Source organism: Mustela putorius, unplaced genomic scaffold, assembly GCF_011764305.1.
Source record: "Mustela putorius furo isolate JIRA1106 unplaced genomic scaffold, ASM1176430v1.1 tig00000827_pilon_pilon_pilon, whole genome shotgun sequence".
Taxonomy (NCBI): domain Eukaryota; kingdom Metazoa; phylum Chordata; class Mammalia; order Carnivora; family Mustelidae; genus Mustela; species Mustela putorius.
The window spans coordinates 6,862,494-6,889,438 of NW_025421489.1; the positions used below are offsets into that span (position 1 = coordinate 6,862,494).

General features: G+C 34.3%; 1 protein-coding gene and 1 pseudogene across 1 annotated transcript in view; both read right to left on the bottom strand.

The window, feature by feature from the left end:
• Window positions 1–8,213, bottom strand: part of LOC101674822 — a 34,272-nt pseudogene extending 26,059 nt beyond the window's left edge.
• A 4,388-nt stretch (window positions 8,214–12,601) lies between these two features.
• Window positions 12,602–26,945, bottom strand: part of MALRD1 (MAM and LDL receptor class A domain containing 1) — a 753,919-nt gene continuing 739,575 nt past the window's right edge. Inside the window, 2 exon segments of the mRNA XM_013058904.2 lie at window positions 12,602–12,917; window positions 16,018–16,093. Coding sequence (XP_012914358.2) covers window positions 12,837–12,917; window positions 16,018–16,093 — 157 coding nt within the window. The 3' untranslated portion in view covers window positions 12,602–12,836.

Genomic DNA, 26,945 nt, shown 5'->3' on the forward strand with positions numbered 1-26,945 from the left:
ACACAAAAAGATGGAAGACCATTCTATGCTCTTGGATTGGAGGAATAAACATAGTTAAAATGTCTATACTGCCTAGAGCAATCTATACTTATAGTGCCATTCTGATCAAAATTCCACCAGTATTTTTCAAAGAGCTGGAGCAAATAATCCTAAAATTTGTATGGAATTAGAAGAGACCCCGAATCACTAACGAATCACTAAGGAAATGTTGAAAAACAAAAATAAAATTGGGGGCATCACATTAACGGATTTCAAGCTTTACTACAAAGCTGTGATCACCAAGACAGCATGGTACTAGCATAAAACAGACACATAGACCAGTGGAACAGAGTAGAGAGCCCAGATATGGACCCTCAACTCTATGGGCAAATAATCTTCAACAAAACAGGAAAAAATACACAGGGGAAAAAAGACAGTATCTTCCATAAATGGTGCTGGGAAAACTGGACAGCCATATGTAGAAAAATGAAACTCAACCATTCTCTTACACCGTACACAAAATAAACTCAAAATGGATAAAAGACCTCAGCATGAGACAGGAATCCATCAGAATCCTAGAGGAGAACATAGGCAGTAACCTCTTTGATATCAGCCATAGCAACATCTTTCAAGATATGTCTCCAAAGGCAAAGGAAACAAAAGCAAAAATGAACTTTTGGGACTTCATCAAAATCAAAAGCTTCTGCACAGCAAAGGAAACAGTCAACAAAACAAAGAGGCAACCCACGGAATGGGAGAAGATATTTGCAAATGATAGCACAGACAAAAGGTTGATATCCAGGATCTATAAAGAACTCCTCAAACTCAACACACACAAAACAGTCATATCAAAAAATGGGCAGAAGATATGAACAGACACTTCTCCAATGACGACATACAAATGGCTATCAGACACATGAAAAAATGTTCATCATCACTAGCCATCAGGGAGATTCAAATTAAAACCACATCGAGATACCACCTTACACCAGTTAGAATGGCCAAAATTAACAAGGCAGGAAACAACATGTGTTGGAGAGGATGTGGAGAAAGGGGAACCCTCTTACACTGTTGGTGGGAATGCAAGTTGGTACAGCCACTTTGGAAAACAGTGTGGAGATTCCTCAAGAAATTAAAAATAGAGCTTCCCTATGACCCTGCAATTGCACTACTGGGTATTTACCCCAAAGATACAGATGTAGTGAAAAAAAGGGCCATCTGTACCCCAATGTTTATAGCAGCAATGGCCACAGTCTCCAAACTGTGGAAAGAACCAAGATGCCCTTCAACAGAAGAATGGATAAGGAAGATGTGGTCCATATACACTATGGAGTATTATGCCTCTATCAGAAAAGGATGAAAACCCAACTTTTGTAGCAACATGGACGGGGCTGGAAGAAATTATGCTGAGTGAAGCATAGAGAGAGAGTCAATTATCAAGCAGAGAGAGTCAATTATCATATGGTTTCACTTATTTGTAGAGCATATCAAATAGCATGGAGGACAAGGGGAGATGGAGAGGAGAAGGGAATTGAGGGAAATTGGAAGGGGAGGTGAACCATGAGAGACTATGGACTCTGAAAAACAATCTGAGGGTTTTGAAGGGGTGGGGGATGGGAGGTTGGGGGAACCAGGTGGTGGGTATTGGAGAGGGCACGGGTGTGGAGCACTGGGTGTGGTGCCAAAACAATGAATACTGTTACGCTGAAAAGAAATAAAAAATTTTTAAAAAAAGACTCAAAAAAACTTTTTTAACTCACAAAAAAAGGGCATAGTTCATTATCACATCACAAAGATAATACTTGTATAACAATACTTAAGTAAAAAAAGTAGGACATTGTTATTACATATCTCCTTTAATGTTTTTTATTTTCATAGTTTTACCACCTGGATTTATATATCTAAGTGCTGTATTCATCATTATTTTACTGAAAATTATGCTTATAAGATTCATCAACATTGCTGTAAGTTTGTTTACTTTAATTGTATATTTTTTCTATTTTATTACTGTGCTATATTTAATATATACATATTCAATTGACAGAAATTTGGAATTTTTCATATTACAAATAATATAGTAATCAATCTTTTATATGTTTCTTGATGCACATATGCATGCAATTTTGTTGGTCACACATTTTCATGGATGCACATGTGTATGTAATTCCTGAGGGGATGAATTGCTGGATGATACGCATATGCTAAGCTTTAGGAGATAATGACAGACAAATTCACACCCTCGCCAGCAAGTATGAGGGGTCCAGTTGCTTCATTTCCTTAGTGTTGTCAACATTTTGTATATATCCTTCGTTTTTGCTTACTGTTCTAGTCATCTCTCACTGCTGTAACAAAATAACCATGAGCAGATGGCTTAAACAACAGAAATTTATTTCTCACAGTTCTGGAAACTGGAATTCCAAGATTAGGGTGCTAGCAATTTATTTCATTCTGAGGCTTCTTGGCTTGCAAACTGCTTACATGCTTACATGCACTCTTCTTTGGGTGCCTAAAAGAGGAGAAAGAAAAGCAATTCCTCTGATGTTCCTTCTTATAAGGGCATTAATTCTCCACACTCAAGACCTCATACCTAAGGACCTCCAAAGGCCTCATCTTAAAATACCATCATATTGGGGCACCTAGGTGGCTTAGTGGGTTAAGCCTCTGCTTTTGGCTCAGGTCATCATCTCAGGGTTCTGGGGTCAAGCCCCACATGGGGCTTTCTGCTCAGCAGGGAGCCTGCTCCCCCCCCCCCCCGCCTCTCTGCCTACTTGTGATCTCTCTCTCTCTCAAATAATTAAGAAAAAAAATACCATCATATTGAGGGCTGGAGTTTCAACATGTAGGTAAGGAGAGAGGGACACAGACCTTCAGTCTATAGCACTGGTATTGCCATTGTCAGTGGCTTTTTTAACTTAGCTATTCTGTCTAGCATGTGGTAGTACATATTAACCAAGTATTTATTGGTATCTAGCCTACATTTAATTTAGATTTGCCCAATGACCTATAAGGTTGAGGATTTATTCATATGTGTATTGACTCATTTTCTTTTGTGAATTTTATGTTCAACTGGCTTGACAATTTTTTGGTTGCCTTTTTTCTTTTTTCCTCTTTGGATTTTTAAAATATGCTTACTATAAATGTTTTAACTTTTTTATATCCCAGTACAATTAACATACAGTATTCTATTCATTTCAGGTGTGCAATATAGTGATTGAGCAATTCTATACATTAATCAGTGCTCATCATGATAAGTATACTTTTGATTCCCTTTATCTATTTCACCCATTCATGCCACCCACCTCTCCTCTGACAAACCATCTGTTCTCTATAGTTAAGTCTCTTTTCTGCCTTGTCTCTTTTTTACTTTGTTTTTTTCCTTAAATTTAACTTATGAGTAAAATCATATGGTATTTGTCTTTCTCTGACTGATTTATATCACTTAGCATCATATCCTTTAGGTCCATCCATGTGTCTGTAAATGGCAAAATTTCATTCATTTTTATGGCTAGTATTCTGTGTATATTCTGTGTGTGTACACACACACACACACACACACACACACATCTAAGACATTATCCATTCATCTATAGATGGACAGTTCAGTTGCTTCTATAATTTAGCTATTGTAAATATTGCTGCAGTAAACATAGGGGTGCATATATCTTTTCAGATTAGTGTTTTCACATTCTCTGAGTAAATACCCAGTAGTGGAGTTACTGGATCCTATGGCCATTCTATTTTTAATTTTTTGAGGAACCTCCATACTCTTTTCCACAGTGGCCGCATCAGTTTATATTCCCAACAGTAAACAAGTGTTCCTTTTTCTCCACAACCTTACCAACACTTGTTTTTTTCCTGTGCTTGATTTTAGCCATTCTGACAGGTGTAAGATGATACCCTATTTGTGATTTTGATTCACATTTCCCTGATGATTGGTGAAGTTGATCATATTTTCCTGTGTCTGTTGGCTATCTGTATGTCCTTTTTAGGAAATATCTGTACATGTTTTTTGACAATTTGTCACTTAGATTATATGTGTTTTTTGTGTTGACTTGTGTAAGTTCTTTATATATTTTGGATACTAACCCCTTATCATATATGTCATTTACAGATATCTTCTCCCACTCAGTAGACTGTCTTTCAGGTTTTTTTTATTGTTTCCTTTGCTTTTCAGAAGCTTTTTATTTTGATGTAGTCCCAGTACTTTGTTTTTGTTTCCTTTGCTTTCAGAGACATATCTAAAAAAATGTTGCTATAGCTGATGACAGAGATACTACTGCCTGTGTTTTTTTCTAGGGTTTTTATGATTTCAGGTCTCATAGTTAGGTCTTTAATACATTTTTAGTTCATTGTGTGTATGGTGAAATAAAGTGGGCCACTTTGATTCTTTTGCATGCAGTAGTCCAGTTTTCCCAACACCATTTGTTAAAGAGACCGTCCTTTTACCATTACATATTCTTGCCCCCTTTGTTGAACTTTAAATGATCAAAAACATGGATTTCTGGGATCTCTATCCTGTTCCATTGATTGATGTATCTGTTTTTGTGCCAGTACCATATTGTTTGGGTTACTATAGCTTTATATTATATCTTGAAATTTGGGATTGCGATACCTCCAGTATTTTTTTTTAAGATTTTATATATTTATTTGACAGAGAGATCACAAGTAGGTGAAGAGAGAGAGAGGAGGAAGCAGGCTCTCCACTGAGCAGAGAGCCTGATGCCGGGCTCAATCCCAGGACACTAGGATCATGACCTGAGCTGAAGGCAGAGGCTTTAACCTACTGAGCCACCCAGGTGCCTTGCGACACCTCCAGTATTCTTGTTTTTAAAGATTACTCTGGCTATTCGGGATCTTTTGTGGCTCCAAAGAGTCCTAAAACTCTTCTAGTTCTGTGAAACATGCTATAGGTCTTTTCATGAGGATTGCATTAAACTGTAGATTGCATTGGGTAGTATGACATTTTAACAATATTCATTCTCCCACTCCATGAGCATGGAATGTTTTTGCATTTGTTTGACATCATCAGTTTTTTTCATCACTGTTTTATAGTTTTCAGAGTACAAATCTTTCACCTCCTTGGTTAAGTTTATTCCTAGGTATTTTATTATTTTTGTTACAATTGTGAATGGGATTGTTTTCTTAATTTCTCTCTCTTTTTTTTAAGATTTTATTTATTTATCAGAGAGAGAGAGCACAGGCAGACAGAGGCAGAGGGAGAAGCAGGCTCCCCGCCGAGCAAGGAGCCCGATGAGGGACTCGATCCCAGGATGCTGGGATCATGACCCGAGCCGAAGGCAGCTGCCCAACCAACTGAGCCACCCAGGTGTCCCTCTTAATTTCTCTTTATGCTACTTCATTATTAGTGTGAAGAAATGCAACAGATTTCTGTATATTGGTTTTTTTTATCCTAACTTTAGTGAGTTTATCAGTTCTAGTAATTTTCTTGGTGGAGTCTTTAGGATTTTCTATAGATAGTGTCATGTTATCAGCAGATAGTGAAAGTTTTACTTCTTTTTTACCAGTTTGGATGTCTTTTATTTCTTTTTCTTGTCTGATTGCTGTGTCTAGGATTTCTAGTACTATGCTTAATACAAGTGGTGAGAGTGGACATTCTTTTCTCTTCCTGATCTTAGGGGAAAAGCTCTCAGTTTTTCACACTTGAATTTGATTTCAGCTGTGTTGTTGTTTTTTGTTTGTTTGTTTGTTTTATATATGACCTTTTTTTTGGTGTTTCTTTGTTGTTGTTTTGTTTTTAATTTTTTTGGTCTTTATTATATTGTGGTATATTCCCTCTAAATCTACTTTGTTGAGAGTTGTTATCATTAGTGGGTGTTGTATTTGGTCAGATACTTTTTCTGTGTCTGTTGAAATGATTACTTGTTTCCCTTTTTCTTGTTAAAGTGATACATTATGTTGATTGATTTGTGAATATTGAAAAACCCTTGCATCCCTGAAATAAATCCCACTGGATCATTGTGATGAGTTTTTTACTGTGTTGTTGGATTTGGTTTGCAGATATTTTGTTGAGGATTTTACATCTATGTTCATAAGAGATATTGGGCAGTAGTTCCTTTTTTGGTATTTTCTTTATCTACTTTTGGTATCAGGGAAATGCTGGCCTCATAGAAAGGATTTGGAAGAAATTCTGTTTACATTTATCTTACTGATTTTTTAAGATTTTGAAATACATTAGATATCTAAGTTGCTTTTATGTGTTGCAAATATCTTCTACTCGATGATTCATTCTTTTCTGTCTCTTAATGCTATAACTTTACTGAGCAGAAATGTCTAAATTTAATGTTCAATTTATCAGTCTTTTCTTTTATTCTTAATTATTTGATTGTTAAATAAGTCTTTCCCTTCATGGACATAATTATCATGTATTTTCATATCTTATATTCTAGGTCAGTATAGGATGTTTATTATTGTTTGTGTTATTACTGTTCACCTTTACGTATACATCAAAATCCACCTAAAATTGATTTGCATGGAAAATATATAGTGGGAATCAGGTTTTACTCATTTTTCTAAATGAACATAAAAATTTCAACCCATTATTGACATGCCTTTATTTATGTACTGTTCTGCAGTGCCACATGGATAGATCAGGTAAAATACGTAGATAGATTGATCATACATGTGTATATCTGTTTCTGGAATCTCATCTGCCTCATTGTTTTATATGTCTATTTTTATGCCAAAACCACCATCTGCTAATTATTCTAGCTTTATATATGATACCCAGTAAAGAAATCCTCATACCATATTTTTTCATTTTCTTGGCTATATTTGCCCCATTGTATTGCCATATAAATTTTAGAATGAACTTCTCAGGCCTTAGACATCTGATAGAAATTTGATAGGGATTTTACTGACCCTACAGATACATTTGGGGAAATTTGAATACTGTATCTATGTGTCTACTTTAGTATCTCAATATTTTGATCATATATGTCTTTTGCAAGATATATTCTAGCATATTTATTTTAAAAAATTTATTACAGTTTTGCTTAAAATGTTTTTTAGTTTGTTCAAGTTATATAGATATTCAATTGGATATTGTATATTAATCTTATATGTGACAAATTGTTTAAATCAGTAATTAATGTTAATCTGGAGATTAACCTGAATTTTCTGTGTACATATCATGTGACCTATAAATGATGACAGTATAATTTTTCTTTCCAGTAAATCACTTAAAATTTTTTCATGTCTTATTTTCTCACAAGGATTACTAGTAAACAGTTCAAATACTTTGAAAGGTGTGGTAATAGTAGCCATTTGTGACTCATTCCTAATATCACATTGAAATTAAAATTCAACCATTAAGTATAGCTGTCAGTTTTTTGTAGCTTCCTTTATCACATTAGGAAAGTTCTCTTTTTATTTTCCTAAGATATTTTTATTATAAGCAAATTTATACTGAGGCCCATGGGTATTGAATTGGTTGAGTTTCTGACCCTTGGTTTTGGCTCAGGTTGTAATCTGAGGTTCCTGGGGTTGAGCCCCATGTCTTGCTATGTGCTTAGTGTGGAGTCTGTTTGAGATGTCTTTCCCTCTTCCTCTCCCCTTCCTGCTCATGTTTGCTCTCTTGCTCTGTCTCAGATAAATCTTTATAAACATTTGTATTTACACACTTTTTTTATCTGTTAAAATGATCATGTGCTTTTCTTTGTCATTTTGTTAATGACTGATTTTTGAAATTAAACCTACATTCATGGAATAAATATGAAAATGGCAATATGTTCATTGCTTGTATGATTTGTTTTAGTACTTCACATTTGTATTTGAGTAATACTGTTCTAATGTTTTCCTTTATTATGATATCTCAATGAGGGTTTGTATCAAAATTATGCTGTCCTCTTAAAATGTGTTGGAAAGTGGTATCTCTTGTCCTATCCTCTTGAAGTATTTGTATAAATTTAGCATTATTTCTTAACAGTATTATAATATCTGCTAGTGGATCTTATGAACTTAGAGCTTTGATTGAAAGAAGATTATTAAGTATAGATCAATTACTTTGCTATAGGACTGCTTATATTTTCTATTTCTTCTTATGGGTGTTTTAGAAAATTATATTTTCCAGGAATTTATTTCCTCTAAAGTTTTATAAATTTTGTCATATTTCTTCTTGTTTTTGTTTTTTATAATGTCTTCATTACCTTCTCACTGTAGAATCTGGTGATAATAACATTTCCATCTCTGACATAGGCTATTTGTGCATAATCCATCTTTGATTCATTTCCTGAGGTTTTTATTAATTTACTTCACTGAAGGTTTATTTTGTTTCTGTTGTTGTTTCATCAGGGATTTATTATTCTTTTTAAAGAACTTGCATTTAGTTTTATTGGTCCCCTTCATTGAAAAAAAATATGTATATGTGTGTGTGTGTGTGTGTGTATGTATATTTCATTTTATCAACTTCCTACTTTATATATTTAAAGATATGTATTAGCACTGGAGTGCTAACAAGGTAGAGAAAAATCTAGAGGTCCCATGTAGGGCAAGGTAGAAGTTCCAGATGGGAACAATACACTTTATATATTGTATTTGCTATTCACTCTCCTCTCACTTTCTGTCTTACTTATTCCAGTGTAATATTTATGTACAAATATTTGTTGAACAGATGAATAGCAATTATAGTTACTCCATAGTCATTATTTTTCTCTTTAACCATTAGTTTATGGGTAGAAATAGATTACATGGTTACTTAGTGTCTGTTGTGTGTGGGGGGGGAATCTAGATAGAGAAGCTAGGACTGCTATTTCTGATCTCTTATGCTGTTTTTTTTATTTTTATTGACCCCAAATTGTATTATAGTAACTGCAGAAAATTATGCTAATTTCCTGAGCTGATTTATTAGTAACACAACTCTGAATAAATATAAAACTTAAGGGAAGTTATCTTCACAGGGCCCAGAACCAGACCTAAATAAATAAATGTATAAAAATTTAGAAAAGTAAAAAGCTCTTTATTTTTGCTTCCACATTCTAGAGAAGAAAATGTGCTCTTTGGAGCACTCCACTCTCTTAGAATGTTTAATGACATGAATCAGTGTAAATTTTTAAGTGGGTCCTTAAGTATTTTGTTTATTTATTTATTTATTTATTTTTGTGCATGTTTTAACTGGTTCATAGTTGTGGAGTTCTTTAATTCAAGATCTAACATGTATCTACTTTCATTGAAATTTCACAAATTGTGTGCTCATTGAAGTGTGGTGCCTTTCCACTTGTAATTATTTAAAGAGAGAGACATAGAGTGATGATAACTTTAGATATTAACCCTTGGATTAGCTTTCTAGACACATTAGCAATGAAATGGAAAGTATTTTGCAAGTTGATACAAAGAAGAGCAGAAAAACATTAAGACTCACAAACCTGTCATTGGTTTGGCAGTGAAATACATACTTGAAATCTTATTCTTAAAAGGCATTTTGGGTTATAAAAAAAAAAGTCACAGCTTTTTATGGAATTTCCCTGGATTTTATCTTTAAGGTGAAATTTAAGACTACTTACTGCAAAAGATGTTGCCATGAATATAGTTGTTGGTTTACCTGAAGCACATTCCCTTAATATGCCAAACATAGGCAGTTATTAGTTAAAGGATTTGTGAATCTTGTTCTTAGTATGGTATATGTGAAAAATGATTGATGGTCAAGAAGATTTATAGAGAAAAGCAAATTCTTACACATTCTTCAAGGTGCCATCTAAATGTGGAGAAAGGAATAGCAAAGATGATATAGTATGATAGAATATTATTTGACATTTATATGTCAAGAGAGCACTAATAATACATACTTGTTTATCAAATATTTGTTTTCTTTCAGATAATTATGACTTGTTTTATTCTAGAAATTGGCCATTTCTAGTGCTTCTTATATTTGTAGAGATTACAGATTACTTTTGTGCTATTTATAGCAAAATACTTCAACATTGTTCTGAACAGTGCTGTCTGAAAGAACTTTATATGATGAAAATGTTTCCAGAGTTTTCCATTATAGTGGTCACTGGTCACACATGGATGTTGAGCACTTGCAATGTGGCTAGTGCAACTGAGGAGATGCATTTTAAATTTATTTTATTTTAATTAATGTAAATTTCATATTAAATGTCCACATGTGGCTGACTATCATAGTATACAGTATGCTGCTTAAGTTTATCTGAGTTAAAACATGTAAAATACTTAACAGTTTACAGATAATCAGTACTTATCATCATTTGTAGTTGCTGTTATTAATATTATGTTGGACACATGAATTCAGTTAACAAGAATATTATGCACATCTTAATATTATGCACAAAAACCCCTAAGAATCAGCTATACTAGTGAGGATCCATTCTCCTGACATTCACTGGCTTCAAAAAAAAAAAAAAAAAGAATGATTTCAATGGATTCTGTGTCCTTTGTGAAATTTGAGATCTTTTCATAATTTAAAGCTGAATTATATAATTTGTGAACTCCGTATACTTCTTGTTCTTCTTTCCTCTATTTTTCTTCTTTTTTATATTTTTAAAATCACAATGATGTAGATTTGGACTTATATCAAAAAGCTGTCAGAGGAAGAACAATGCAAATTAAAACAATCTTTATTCCTAAATGTCACGTTCAATTATGAAAACAACAAATACATACCTCTTCCATCTATTGGATAGGAAAAAATCAGTTCCATTATTTTAGTTTCATAGAATCACCATATATATTTATAAGACCTCACAAAATATTTGATTTAAATGTTTTAGGAGGCACACAACTTGCACCTGAAGAAAATTTTAATTACTCTTAAGAATACCTTAATTTCTGATCTCTGTTGATTTTCTGTTGTTACCCTCAGTTTGGAGCTACCTATAGGTCATGAATTTCCTCAGTACTCCTATGAAACAAGCCTAATCTGGATAATTGTTGCTATTATTTCTTTTGTAAAATGGCATTTTTCCTACATTTCTCCTATAGTAGCCCTGAGGTCTTTTACTAAAACCGTATTTGAATTTTAACACACTTCTGTTCTTTAAGCTTAGGCAAAGCTTCTGAATGTTTCTGGATGATAGTTTTTGTTTTGTTTTGTTTTTTAAAACTCATTTATTTGAGAGAGCACCAGGAGAGGGAGAGAAAGTCTTGAGTAGACTCCTCACTGATTGCGGAGCCTAATGCAGGACTTGATTTCAGCACCCTGAGATCACCACCTGAGCCCAAACCAAGAGTGTGATGCTTAGCCAACTGCACCACCAAGACACCCCAATAATAGTTTTAAGCTAAAAAAGTGCAGCTTCCCAAATGTATATGTACTGTAATGTTAGGGGCCAAACTTCAACAGTAAGAATAAGTGATCCTCTTTTGTGTGAATTTTTCTAGGATCAAAAATTTTGACTTCAATAAGAAAGCAATAGTTAAAAGATAATCATAGAGTGTAACTAGAATGCAGTTAATGGGCTTCAAAACAATTAACAGGGATAAAATTTGAGATTAATATGTTGGAAGGTTAATGAACAATAATATGTTTTTCCAGTCTGTCGTTTCACAAAAGGCACTAATAAGTTGGTAGTGAACCTTATATTGTATACAACTGACCTTACATTGGGCTGAGGAATGTCTTAAATGATCATGTGATAGTGATTCATGAACTTTTGTTCTTCTCTCCAAACCCTTAAGAACAGAGGACTGGCAGGTTACGGATCACTAATTTTGTCTATATCCAGTAGACTTCAAGGAAACATTCCTCTTATTATTATTTAAAGCAGATGCACATAGTTGCTTGCTATATGGTTATGTCCCTTTCTTGATCCTAACTATCCTCTAATTTTGTTCAAGTATCTACCCTTAAGTCCTTGTCAGTGAGCTTCACGGATTCGTTCTCCGCCTAGCGGGTATAGTGAAGGGTGTCCCCCAGCCATGGTGGCCTCATCACCTTTCAAGAGGTTGGCTTGGCATGGGGTCCATGTCTCTCCTGGCCAGTAAGAGTGCTGTTGCTGGGAGTGCAGCCTGATAAGGGTGTTCTTGTTGGTAAAAGGTGACACAAGAGAAATTGCCCCTTTTTCTGCCTCTGAACTTCATTGTGAATGCAACAGTGCCTCAGCTTATAAAGCTATCCTCTAACCTGTAGGGGAGCTAGCCTGAGAACATAATGTAGGAACTAAAACTTACAAATAACCAGAGTCCTTGCTGAAGGCATGGAGCTTTTGCAAAAACCAACCAAAGAAAGTGCTCTACCTCCCAATTTCCTGATTTTAGGGATTTTAATTGCCACATTATTTAAACAATTGAAATAGAGATTTTTCAGTTTCTTGAAGTCCAGAGCTTTTTAACTCATATATTTCAGTATTATTTTTTATATCTATGTGAAGATATGTGTTAAATAATTATTTGAATAAAGGCATGATTAGGATGACGATTTCACTTTTTTTTTTCCAAGATGCAGAAATAACTTTTACTTATAATTATGTGGATTAGGACTGGTGTAATTTGTCCATTCCTGCTAATCTGTATATTAATTTATTCACTTATTTTTGTTTCTAAGCTCTATCTCATTTAAGTAAGCATTTTAACACTTACATTCAGGATACAAAACAGTTTGATTTGTAATTTTAAAATATGACCATGATAAAATCAAAGGAAAACAGGAAACTCAAGTAGAACATTTTATTAAAATATTCAGATATACAAAGAATATAAGTTCTGATTCAGATTCCATGAAAACATCTAATATATTCAGTAAGAAAATTTATTTGTAAATGTTGTAATTGCACTAGTATTCTGAACCCCTTCTACTTTTACTATTGCATAAGATGAGTTTCTATCAGGTTTCAGAGTAGGATTTTCTATAAACTACATACCCTAAATCATACTGGATTTGGATGGTACTATTTCAGATGATTAGATATGGTCTCCAGGCATCCTGATGTTGTACCATATAATGGATTTGAGAATGAGTATACAGAACTCTGAAAAACAAAAACAAACAAATAAAAAAAAAAAAACCCACACATTGAAAAGGTTAGGATTTTAGGCGTTAAAGTAACAGACTTCTTTCCAGATCATACAGAATACAATGAGTTTTTAATGGATTTCTGCTGAAGTAATAACTAGAGCATTCCTGACTCTCCCCCCATTACCTACAATCCACACTGCCTACACTGCTGACAGGTCTACAGTTGGTATGTGTCCTAGGCCCTTGGGGGCATGAGAGTCACTGCCTGATCCTTACCTCTGGTGGGAGGGGGACATACAGTGGTAGGATCTTGACTACCTCTTTTCTGTGGTCCTGGTTTCTCTAAGTCTGCTGTCTTGATCATAGTTGAGTTAAACAAAACAAAACAAAAAATACAAAACAAACAAACCTGACTTTTAGTTGAGAGAGTTATATTTTATAGAGTATATTAGAAAACCTAAAAATTGGTAAGTTCTAATAGGACAAACACTGATTTCTTCAACAAAGAACATGCAAGGAAAACATGAGAGAGAAAATGGAGCCCAGAGATTAAGAGAGTCTTAGGAGACATGTCTGTCAGTTTGGATGATATATCTTATATTCATCCTGATTTTAAAAATATAGAAACAACAAATATAACCCCCCCTATTTATTTACAAGACAGTGGGGATAGGTTGAACACTGATTGAATATTTAATGGCATCAAGGAGTTACTAAATATTTAGGTATGATACTGTGGTTATATTTTTTAAAGTCTTTATCCCTTAATATTACAGCGTAAATTTTACAGGTGAAACCTAATGATATGTGGGATTTGTTTAAAAATACCCTGGTTAAAACCAAGAGTGAACCCTAATGTAGACTATAGACTCTGGATGGTGGGCAGATACAGATTTGTCAGTTTAACACATGTACCATTCTGCTGTAGGATGTTGACCATGTGTTTGTGTGTGTATGAGGGGGATATATATGAGAATTCTGTGTGTCTTCTGCTCAGTTTTGCTATGAACCTCAAAAGCTCTAAACGCGCCTGGGGGGATGCCTGGGTGGCTCAGTGGGTTAGGCCTCTGCCTTCAGCTCAGATCATGGTCTCAGGGTCCTGGGATCGAGCCCCATGTCAGGCTATCTGCTCAGTGGGGAGCCTGCTTCCCCTGCCCTGCCTGCCTCTCTGCCTAATTGTGATTTCTCTCTCTCTCTCTCTCTGTCTGTCAAAATAAATAAATAAAATCTTAAAAAAAAAAATGAACCAAACACTACCATTCTGGTGTGTAGTGGGAATGGGTGGTAATAGAGGTGAAATAAGAATGATAATGGGTTGAAATGACTGAAGTTGGGAGATGGGTATATGGTAGTTTGTTATACTGTTCTTACAATTTCTGTATCAGAATTTGAGAATTTTCTCTAAGAGGTTCTGGAAAAGTATTTTGGAGAAATCTATTTCTCTGTTACAAAGTCAGGGAAGGTACACTTAGTTTAATACAATGTCTTTGTTTCTGAAACAATAGAAATCAAAGCAGCAACAAAGTTCAACAACTGTGACAGAATTTCTTCTCTAGCCATTCTTGATGAAAGGGGAAAAAATGTGAAAGAGGAAATTTTTCTTTATTTGGATAGAAAAAAGGAAATTGCTTCCAAGTTTCTTTAGAGTCATCAGTTGCACTGCCATGTGCATACATAGCATAGTCTTGAAAGCACCTTGAAAAGTGGGTGTTTGATATGAACCCCCACTTGTGTGCCAGAGCAGCCATTTCTCAGTAGAAAGTAAAAGATGCACAGGACCTTCCTAGAAGCTTTTTAACTATTACAATTTTAAGATATTAATATAAAAATGCCAAATTTAAAACACTTATGTCACTTGTATCTTTCAGATACTAAATGTTAAAGATCAAAAAAAAAAAAAAGATTAAATTTTCTTTCCTTTCCTAAAATGAAAGTGGGTTTGTACTACCCTTGCCTACTTTGCCAGAAAGATACTTTGGGCTTCTTAAATATCCATTTATTTATTTATTATCCATTTGAAGTGGGGAGGGAGAAAGGTGGGGGCCTACATTTTAAGTTTTACTCTGTGTCTTGACTGACTTGACAGATCATCCAAATTAATTCTCTTTGTGCGCTGGGAAATACTTTCTTGTTTTCATTCCTAACAAAATAATACTGAAAGTATGTGCAACATCATTATTGAATAAAACACAAATTAAGAAGTCAAGTGTTGTGTCAGCCTTCAACCATATTAACCAAGGCTCCAAAACTACTTAGAAGTCATCTGATCTGGCACGTTGTTACTCATTTAAATAATGGTAACAATTCTTTGTGGCCTATTTTCATTTAAAAATACTAGGGGGGAAAGGAACACTTTAGCTTTCTATATGCTCACCTTGACAAGAATGAATCTGATAAAATATTGCTAAAATCAGATGTAAGCAGGTTTTCCCAGATAAGAAGTGATGAGTCATGGCTAATCCTATTTTATACCTAAGTGAATGCTCATATTATCTACTTAAGAAAGAGATGAGAAAGATTTTACTTCATTTTCTCTCTAGTCTACTTAGTGCACTGATAAGAAATAGCCCTAAAAAAGTCCCAAGAAGATGTAATACACTTTAATTTCTCCTTTAGTCTTCTAAATTAGCCGGTAATAGCCCTTTACTGCTCACACCTAAATTTAAAGCACAGAACAGAATGCTGTCCTCCCTTTTGTCTTGGGGAATAGAATACAAAGAATACTCAATAAAGAGTTACTATGGGTAGCTGAGTAATACTCTGGGTCAAACTGATATTTTCCAGATTTGTCAGGTCTTGTGGAGTATGAACAGTGACCACAAAGCCACTTAACATTGAATTGACTTTACAAACAGTTTGAATCTGTCCTGGAATGGAAAATTCTCATTACACATCCAGAGAGATTAAAACCACCTTCCAATCCCCAATAAAATAATTCCATCAAAATATTCCTCTTAGCCATGATATGGAGACATGTCCAAATAACACTGTGTGTGTGTGTGTGTGTGTGCGCGCGCGCACGCACATGTGTGAGTTTGTGTATGTGTGTATATATTTTTGCTTCTGAAACAATACAGTTCACCATTACAATACAGTTCACCATTACCACTTACCTCTGTTTTCTCTGGGTTACTCCAGTTCCCATAAACCGGATTAACAAATGCACAGTTAACACTTCCTTTAGTTTTCCTTAAAGCACACAGGACCATAACAAAAAGAATAATTATTGGAATGTAGTACAGTACATTTCCAGGTTATTACCTGGTAGACATCTTTGAGAGATACATTCTAGCCAGCCTATTTATTTTTATGAATGTATTACCATAAGTAAGGTTATTATTATTTTTTTTCTTTGCAGGACACTAAGGCAACTACATTCTTGAAAGTAAATGTTATTTGACCTCTGAATATTTAAATCAAAATAAACACAGGGAGATAAAAAGTGGCATAAATTGGTCTTAAAATTGATTTCTTAAAGTATTATTCAGGTAATACAAAGGATACAGCTATACGGAAAGGCTGCCTTAGACTTCAGAAGTGCCAAACCACCAAATCCTGAGGACTATTTTTAGTGACAGTGTTTGTCATAAAAATCTATAGCAATGAGTCATTCTTTAACATTTTAGATAGCAAATTTAAATATGAGTTTTTTGAAGAGTTCTTAATGTTAGTGTTTCCTTTAAATGAATCATAAAGAGATGTGTCCTTGATAATCTCACATGTTGGTCTAGATCTGCTAATATACTCTGATCAACTGAACTCCTAAATGATCATTTTCTTTTTGTGGTTTACTTAATTATTTAAAGAGTCCACAGACTTATTAGAAGATAACAAGTCTTGGAATACTTGGTCACAACTGTTGAGAATAAAAAATGCCCACTAGGGGAACAAAAAATATAACCAGATAACTAAATACACCCCATTAAAGATATACAGAATGATCCCATATATGCACACACACAAGCATAATGGAGAATGGAAGACCAATTGTAGGATGATTGCAGTGTCTTGAGGACAGCTAGGAGGAAAAATATAGTAACACTTGAGTATTTTTGCCTAATCAGGGTATAATGACAATAAGTCTGTCAATCATATACCCTTAAACCCTAAGGGAAAAGACAGTAAAGAGGAAACTAACTTGTTTTTTGAAAAAGAAATATTCAGTTCATGACTTCTTATTCTCATCTACCAAAACACATAGGCCAGCAGCCTAATCTGGGTAATTGTGTTTGGCTGGCAATGTGTCCTTTCTGTTGATTCAGTCTTCAAAGCTTCCTAATCTCCACTATTTCTGTACAATTGGCTTAAATATTCAATAGCTTAACCAGCTGACCCTCAGTGAGTCTACATTTTGGGTATCAATCCATAGGGGATGTGTGTGTATGTATGTATATGTATATATATATATATATATATATATATATATATATATATGGGTTATTCTTGGGAAAAAATCATAGATATGCTCTTAAATGATGCAACAAATATCTATTAATTCCTTAAATACAGTAAGTGAGTACTTGGGATTTGCTACAGTTAGGTTGAATAAGTGGTATTTTAGTCTTTGCCTTTTCTTCCTCCAGGACTAGTAGTCAATGTAAACTTCTCAGAGTGGTAAGCTCAGTAAATGATAGTTAGGTGCAGGCCTAGGCAGTGTTGCTTTTAGAATTGAGACTAGATAGGGAGTTGAATGGAAATTTAAGTATGTCACAATGCTAAAACAAAGGCTGGCACAGGAGAGACTGAACATCAAGGTAGGGGGTAACAAAACAAAATGGAATCTAGGAACTAGTTAAAGATCAGATGAATGCAGACACTACTCAGAAAAATTAATCTCAGGGTGCCTGGGTGGCTCAGTGGGTTAAGCCTCTGCCTTCTGCTCAGGTCATGATCTCAGGGTCCGGGATCGAGCCCCACATCAGGCTTTCTGCTCAGCAGGGAGTGTGCTTCCCCCTCTCTCTCTGCCTGTCTCTCTGCCTACTTGTGATCTCTCTCTCTGCCAAATAAATAAAATCTTTTAAAAAACATTTTAAAAAGAAAAATTAATCTCAGCTGAAATCAGGCATGAAATCAGGAAGCAAGAGGAAATCTAAACCATAGGCCTAGAGACAGATGGTCCAAAGGCCAGGCAGGCAACCAGGAGCCGAAGGGACAGGCTTGGCAGTCAATCGGATAGAAGTGAGGTGCAAGGAATACGAAAAGATCTTGATGTGAGACAATTACTTTTGGCTGTGGAGCTAGAATCCCAAATGACTTAGACCAAGATTGGCAGGCAGAAGTCAGGTAAATTGATCAGTTTTCCAGTTCTGTTAAATTCAGGTATTGGAGCTACTTTTTTCCCCCCTGAGAGGATTTTAAGTCTTAAATAATTTTCTATTAGAATGAAAAAAAAAGACCTATAGGTGGTAGACTTTGGGGATCCGGTGATCACAAAGAAGGAAGGTTTGCACTTAAGGTAAGAATGTGAAGTTGTAGTAAAAGAGGAAAGGGTCATGGTATGAGTAGCAGAATGTGAGCAGTGGTAAATTTGTCCTTCCTTAAATTATGTTTATTAGCAGTCACAAACTACTACTGATTTTCCTATCAAAGATACATCCCCAAATATGAATTGTTAGGCTTAATTTTTAATGTAGTTCCTGTTCATAGTATAAAATATCACCTATCATCAATAGATACTTACATTAAGTAAATTTCTAGTGTCAACTCTGTACATTTACTCTTTCAAGTACTGTGATATAATTTTCCATATGCATCAGTTATATATGTTTTATATTCAGACATAAGCAGTTTTACTTAAAATGGTAGATCACAAAAAACTACATTTATAAGCTAAGATTTGTTATATGCAAATATTTTCTGCCTCTTCTTTTGTTCTGTTTAAAACAATAAAGTGCATTCGTATAAAAAAAATGGTAGATCCTTCTGTAAGGAAAACAAAACATCTGTGAAATTTTCTGCTAGTTCTAACACTGTAATGTATAATTATAAGCCTGTATTAGGCTAAAAAATACTACATTTAACTTAACACTATCTGTCAGTAGGCATATAGCTCTAAAAGAGTTGAGATTTCAAAGAATCTCACCACTTTCAGGGATCAGCAGGGAATTGCCTTAGAAGTTTGGAGTAGAGAGAAAAAAGCAGCATGGATTACATGCGTTTTCCATCCATAACTTAATCATGCGTTCACTTAAATTATTATTAAGCTCCCGCTATGTCCAGTATGCACAGTAGCTATATAGGGTGGCATTTTGAATACGCTGAAAGAGAGATGTCATTACTGAACTAGGATAATTCCAATGGGAATTTCCAGTTTAAATTTAGTGAGCATATGTATAACTCTAAAGGAATTCAATTCATGGCATATTAACCAACAATTGTTTTAGTATAGATTAAAAACATGTAAGTGTTTATAATATGTATCTGCAGTTACCATATATGGGCAATGAAGAAAAAGAATAAAACAAAAACTCATTTTTGTTACATCTAGTAAACATGACTTTGAGGTAAATATGTGTATTTTAACAGCTTTATTCAATTATCACACATCATACAAATTTATTCATTAAAATATGATTCAGTGTTTAGTAACATTAATTTTATTAATTATTTTTAAAACTTGTGACTGTATAGGTAACATAAAATTTGACATTTTAACCACTTTTCAGTGTATAGTTCTGTGGCTTTCATTATTTTCACAGTGTTACAAACCATCACCTCTATTCACAGAATGTTTTCATCACCAGAAACAGAAACTCCATAGCCACTAAACCATAGTTTCCCATGTTCTTCTTTCTCTAGCCCTAGGTAACCTCTGATTTACCTTCTGTCTCTATGAATTTGCCTACTCTAGATACTTTAGTAAGTAGAATTGTACAATGTTTATCTTTTTGTGTCTAGCTTATTTCACTTACTATAATGTTTTCAAGGTCCACCCATATTGTAGCATGTATAAAGACTTCAGTAATTTTTAAGGCTGAGTAGTATTCCATTCTGTGCCTATGTTACAATTTGGTTACTCATTCATCTGATAATAGACACTTGAGTTGTTTCACCTTTTGGTCTATTGCAGATGATGTTATGAATGTTGACATGTGAGTATCTGAGTTCCCATTCAATTATATATCTTTTCAGATGCTAATCTGCAGTTTGTATATCTTTATTGAAGAAATGTTTATAAAAGTCTGCTGCTTTTAATTTTGTGGTTGTTCTTTGTTATTGAGTTGCAGGAGTTTTTTTTATAGACTCTGGATATTAAACTCTAATCAGATGTATGATTTCAAATATTTTTTTCTATTCTGTAGGTTGTCCTTTTAGGATTTTTAAAGTACCCTTTGATACATGAAAATTTTTGATGAAGTCCAGTTTTCTTTTTGTTTTGTTTCTTGGGCTTTCGGTTTCATCAAAGATTGCATTGTTATCTTTTCATATGTATGTTGGTCATCTGTATGTCTTCTTTGAAAAAATATCTATTCATGTCCTCTGCCCATTTTTTAATTGGATTTTTTGCCACTGAGTTGTATAAACTCTTTATATTTTGGATATGAACCCCTTGTCAGATTATATCATTTGTAAATATTTTCTCCCATTTAGTACGTGCTTTTTTGTTTTGCTGATGCTTTCCTTCGGTCTGCAAAAGCTTTTTATTTTGGTGTAGTGCCAGTAAGCTTAATTTTGTTTTTGTTTCCCTTGCCAGAGAAGACCTATCTAGAAAAGAAAAGTTTCTATGGCTGATGTTAAAGAAATTACTGCCTTTATTTTCTTCTAGAATTTATTGGTTTCAGGTCTGTATCACATGATCAGTGAAATGCAAATTAAAACCATAATGAAGTATTACCTCAAAATGGCTAAAATAAAAAACACAAGAATTAGCAAGTATTGGCGAGGATGTAGAGGAAAAGGAACCTTTGTGCACTGTTGAAGGGAATGAAGATTGGTATAGCCACTGAAAAAACAGAATTACTGTATGATCCAATAATTGCACCACTGGGTGTTTACCCAAAGAAAACAAAAACCCTAATTGGTAAAGATACATGCACTCCAATGTTTGTTTATTTTGCCTAAGTGCTCTGGTTAAGGTTTCTTATTGATTAACACATTTATCTCTAGCTTCTTGGTGCTAAAACCTTTACTAATATAAAACTAAATTATGGGGTGCCTGAGTGGCACAGTACGTTAAGAATCCAACTCTTGGTTTTGGCTCAGGTCATGATCTCAGGGTCCTGGGATCAAGCCCCGAGTCAGGCTCCATGCTCAGTGTAGAGTCTGCTTGGGGTTCTCTCTCCCTCTGCCTCTTACCATTATGTGTGCTTGCTCTCTCTTTCTCTAATCTTTTAAAACAAACAAAACATTAACAAAACCCTGAATTGTAATGACAGTGTATGATGAAAATTTTATGTCAGTGTTTGGATAGTTTTAGGATAGATTCTGATTGTCAATGTGACTATCTTTAGACTAGATGAGTGAATAAATCTTTATTTAGGGTGAAAGAAAAGGTGACAGTGAACAAGAGTATCACTCTGAATGTTGAAGAATGGCTATCAGAAAGGTTACACAAGGAATGATAAGTTGTTCTATTGAAAAGTCTATACTCCAAAACAAACATCTGTATACATAAATCATTAGCTTATTAATTAGTAACTATAATCCACTTTAATAATTTGTTTTGTTGGGCATGTCCTTTAATTTTATTTACCAAATTAATTGCTGTTTTTGGTTATCAGTGGGTTGTTTAATTTCTTTTTGTTAACAACAGACATGTTTTTCTCTAAGTTACAGTATGTCAATTTTGTGTGTCTGAGCAACTAACTAGTCAGGCTTCTTAGTCTAATCTACCAAATGCCTTCATGCCCACTACCGTCTCAGGGAACAAGCTGTCTCAATTTTTTCTCCTATTTAAAAATGGGCTTAGAAAACGCTCAGAGAAAAATGAGCTAAAAATTTTAGTGCAAATTATAAAAAAGGAAATACCATTTGAGAGGGCAATGTGTGATGATTCTGGGTGGACTGTATTATAAAATTCTATTGTAAAAAGCTGTATGCTAAAAAGTATGGAGAACTGTCATCTCTGAAACTGAGGTAATCATAATGCCGTTACCAAGGTGATTTGAAGGGATGAACATGATAATTTACCAAAAAATACTGCTGTTCATGTGTGTGTGTTTGTGTGTGTGTGAATCTTTTCTCGTGCTTCCACTAATGAAATCTGTATATATTGCTTCTAAATGTTGAAGGATAGTCTAAACTTCAAGAAATTATTGTTCCAAGTTACTTGCATGAAGGAAAAATGATGCTTTACAAAGCGATGACTCATTTCTTAAGATGGCAGAATGATAGAATATTGCTGAGTGTAGAGTCTCAGTGTAGACTCTATCATCTTGTATAATTATTTAAATATATCCAATAATTTTAGGATACAAACTATGTGCTAAACCATTGTGTTAGGTCTTGGACTTACAGAGTTGATCAGTATATGGTTCCTGCCTCTAGAACTTTTGGAGGGTGGCAGCTAATGGACTTCTGTCTCTTGGATGAAATTATATGTATATACAATGCCTACCACAGGTAGATGCCTGGTAATAGTTGAATGCAACTATTTACCTTCTTTTCTTATTCTTTACCTTCTTTTCTTATTCTTTCCTCCTTCTGTCAACATTCTTTTTTTTAAACTTTTTAGTTCTTTCTCCTGACCACAAAGCCTGGGTTCAATGAAGGGATATTGGGATAAAGAAAAATAATAAGGAAGTATCAAATTAGTAATAACAATCACTGCAGTACTTTTTTATTTTTTAATATCAACTTACAAATTTAGAGCTCACAAGGACCTTTGCAATCATTTTGTTCATGTCTATTTTACAGACAGGGCAACTGAGACTATTCCCATACTAGACCACGAGTCTTCTGGAGGAGAAATACCAAATCTACTTATTCTTCTCTCTATCACAGTACCTAATGCAGTAGGAATCAACTGACTACTTATGGAAAGAATAATTTAATGTATATGGTCTGAAGCATTTGTGGTGGAACAAAATCCACTAATCTGCTTTCTGTCCTGTTCCCTCATACCCACTTCTACCAATATACTTCATAAGTTCCTACAGAGAAAAGATAATCATTTTTACTATTTACTATCATGAAGCCACATTTGTATTTAGCTTTCTGTTCCACTTATCACAAGACTTTAAGTGGGCCAGGAGCCTACTTTTCTGCTCTGTCTCTTTCCATTTTTTTTTTTTTTCCAGTGGATTAACTGCCAGCTCAGATGAATAGCTTGGGGCTTCCAGGAAGACTAGAGGAAACGAATGAGTGTGGCCCTTCTATCTCTCTCTATTACCTAGAAACTGAAAAAGTCATATGATTGGCAAAAAAAAAAAAATTAGTACAAATAACTTATTTTACAGTATTTGAAAAGTAAAGGTCTGAGTTCCTAATATCTCATGTATCTCTGAAAAATGAGAGGTATGAAACATCCATGTATAAATATAAGAATCTTGAAATGAATTTTCAGGCTACAAAGTATTTGGTTTGTTACTATTAGGGAAAAATATTTTCTAACCATAAAAGTACATGTGACTTTTTTTTTAAAGAATACATCTAAATTATAAAATACAGTTATTTCAGTGGTGGAGACAGAATTCATTTATTCTGGGAGTCATGTCCATTATGTTAAATTTTGCTTAGCCTGATCAATGATGAATCGGGGGTGTCCCAGAGAAGTAAATCTCAATTCCACTCTCCCTGTTTCTACCTCTGTCATTTAAAACTCTTCAGTTTGTTTTTTCCAAATGTTCTTAGTCTTAAGACTTTGTTAGTATGCCTCAATCTTTCTGAGTGTGCTGATCTTTCAGATTAAAATATATTATAAAATCTTAATAGAAATAAAGTATTCCTGGGTTTCTACTTTTATTCACCTGTATTTAATGTTCATTAAACATATTTTTGTCAATTTTTTTTAAGATTTTATATATTTGAGAGAGCAAGAGTGAGAGAGAGAGAGGATGAGCAGGGGAAGCAGTAGGCAGAGGGAGAAAAAGGCTCTCCACAGAGCAAGGAGCCCATTGTGGGACTTGATCCCAGGACCCCAGGATCATGACCTGAGCTCTTGGTAGACGCTTAACCGGCTCAGTCATCCAGGCTCCCCAAGAAGAAATTTTTTCTTTTAAGAAATGATTGTTTCTTGACCAGGGTAATACTAATTTTTTTCTCTGTCCCATCAAACATTAATGAATTTTTGTTTGTTTGTTTTTGCTTCCTGATTTTAGATTGATGCACTTTTTTTTTAGTGTTTTTTTTTAATGTGTTTTTGCTTTTTTTTTTTTTTTTTTTAATCTGTTTTTGAGAGAGAGCAAGCAAGCCAGGATGACCATGGGGAGGGGGAAAGGGAGAAGCAGACTCCCTGCTGAGGAGGGAGCCTGATGCAGAACTCTATCCAGGACCTGGGGATCATAACTCTAGAGGAAGGAAGATGCTTAAATGACTGAGCCCCGCCCCAGGTGCCCGATGCACTGTTTCCTATGAAATTGTCAGTGCTCAATGATTCACATATATTATCTTTTTTTTTTCCTTTCTCTAAGCGTTAAACAAGTTTTATTTTATACCTGGTCTCTGTTCATTTCCAGTCCAGATTTTAGCCTGTTTGAATAAAACTTTTTTAAGGAGAATTATTACAAATTATAAAATTTAGACCTTATTTTGTTCTTTTGGTGTCTTTCAGCTTGCAAAGATAAGTACAATAGAAGAATATAAATTAAATAAGAAGTAGGTAGGAAGTTCAAGAAAGGAATTGTGAGGACTGGAAAAAAGAACCAGAGGTAGTGAAATGGTACAGTTCATGAATTGAGAGTCTATATATTTACTAAATGAAGGATACAGCTTTGACTTTAAGATTCTTAAATTTAAATGTAAGCAGGGCAATCAGTTACATAGGTAACTGCACTACAGCTCAGTGCAATGTAGGCTGAAAGAGCAACAAGCCCCCAGGGCAGTTCAAAATATCAGTGATAAAGTGTGCCTCAATAAAATCTGTCTCGGAGAATGTGGTAGCAAGGAGGGGCACGAATTTTATGGAACCCTTGAAGCACAACAGTGCCTCAGAGAATCTGATTTGGGGAGCATTTTGATATGTTTATGTTTATTATAAAAAAATCCAACAGATTACAATTAATAAAAAGATTACAATTTGTAGTAGGTAATTACAGAGCAAACATTAAATCTGTTATAACAAGCTAAAGGTAGAATAAAATCACATAACATCATGAGGCACTGTAAGAATAAATTGAGTCTATCAAATCACCTTTTATCATTGACTGTGTACTGTAGAATACTATATAATCTGGTATGTATTTTTTATATATACATATATATATAAATGTTTTATATATATGTTTTATATATTTTAGCAGTATTATATAGTATTTTGTGTGTGTGTATAAACATACACATATATAAAATATATATAAATATATTAAACAAACACTGTATAAATCTATATAATACTGCTAAAAGGAAAACTCAGGTCATATTCAGCTATATAAGAGTCTCTATTTCTAGCAAGATACGGAGTTTTGTTTTGTTTTGTTTTGTTTTAGAAGTAAATCTGGGAAGGAGAAAAAAAAAAAAGAAAAGCCAATTTTAATAAAGCAGGGATAAATTAGGGGGGGCATGTCCATGACTCAAGTTTTCATTTCCAAGTCCTTAAGGAACAAGCTGAACCAAATGTTTGGGTGAAAAAGTTCAGAAAGGATTGGGTTTGCAAACATATAACCAGAAATGCCACAAAAAGGAGAGGAGAGGATTAATCATCTGGGGTCACAAAACCAAACAACTGGGACACTGAATTTTGCTAAACTCATTCACATGACACAGCAACTGCCATATTTTTCTCCTACTCTTTTTGGGCAGGAAATAAATATCACTGGTACAAAACCTGTCCCTGTTTAATGCGATCTTGCTGTGGCAGAGAGCCTAAAAAGGAACATGCCCAGGAATATGGATGCAATTAGTGTGAATAAAGCTGAGCCAGGTTCCTGTAGCTTAACCTTACAGAGACCCCTCAATGTTGCCAGTGTGAGCATAGTCTCAGCTTGGCTTCTCCTCATCTGAGTGTAGTGTTAGCACATTCACAACTGCCCAACAGGAACCAGATGCAGATCTGGACTCCCTTTGGAAACATATTTGGTAGCACTTTGAAAATCTTCTTTGACCTGGTAAAATTACTAGGGGTCAATCTTTAGGAAATAATTAGGACAACAAAGATTTATGTAGAAAGAGGCTTATCACAAATTATTTGTAATAATGAAAAATTATATGTCTGATAATAGGATAATGGTTAAATGATGATACATGTACTTGAGAGGACATTAAATAGCCCTTTCGAATAATGCTAGAAAGAATATTTATTGGCTTAAGGGCGGTGTTTCTCAAAGTGTAGTCTGTGGACTGCCAGAGGTCCTAAGACCTCTTCAGAGGTATACAAATTCAAAACTATCATCATCATCATCATCATCAGACCCATTGGTAAAAGGTTCATTCAAATGCAAGCTAGATCAATGAATTTTTATTTTAACAGACTTTTTCACTGTGTTGAGATTTGCACTGATGTTGCACTGATGATTACAACTGTCAGTGCCTTAGCAGGGAACAAGACAATGGTATCTAGCTATATGTTACATTCTTCACCAGCACGTATTTGCAGTAAATTTTTTGACAAGCCCGTTTCATTTCAAAATGATCTTGTTGAAACAACAAAATTGATTTTATTAAATCTCAACTGTTCATGCAAGGTTTTTCTAGTATTCTGAGAACTATGCATAAAGCACTTTTATGGCATATTGTCTTGTGGAAAAGCACTGCAAGACCGAGTTGCATGCTAAACTAACTACTTTTTTCATGCAACGGCAATTATATTTGGAAGAATGACTGACAGCTTGTGGCTATTCAGTTTAGGGCCTTTGGCAGACATTTTACTAAAAAATGAATATGAGCAATGATATCAGAGAAAACACCTGACAGTATCTCTTGCTAATGATAAAATTTGAACTTTCAA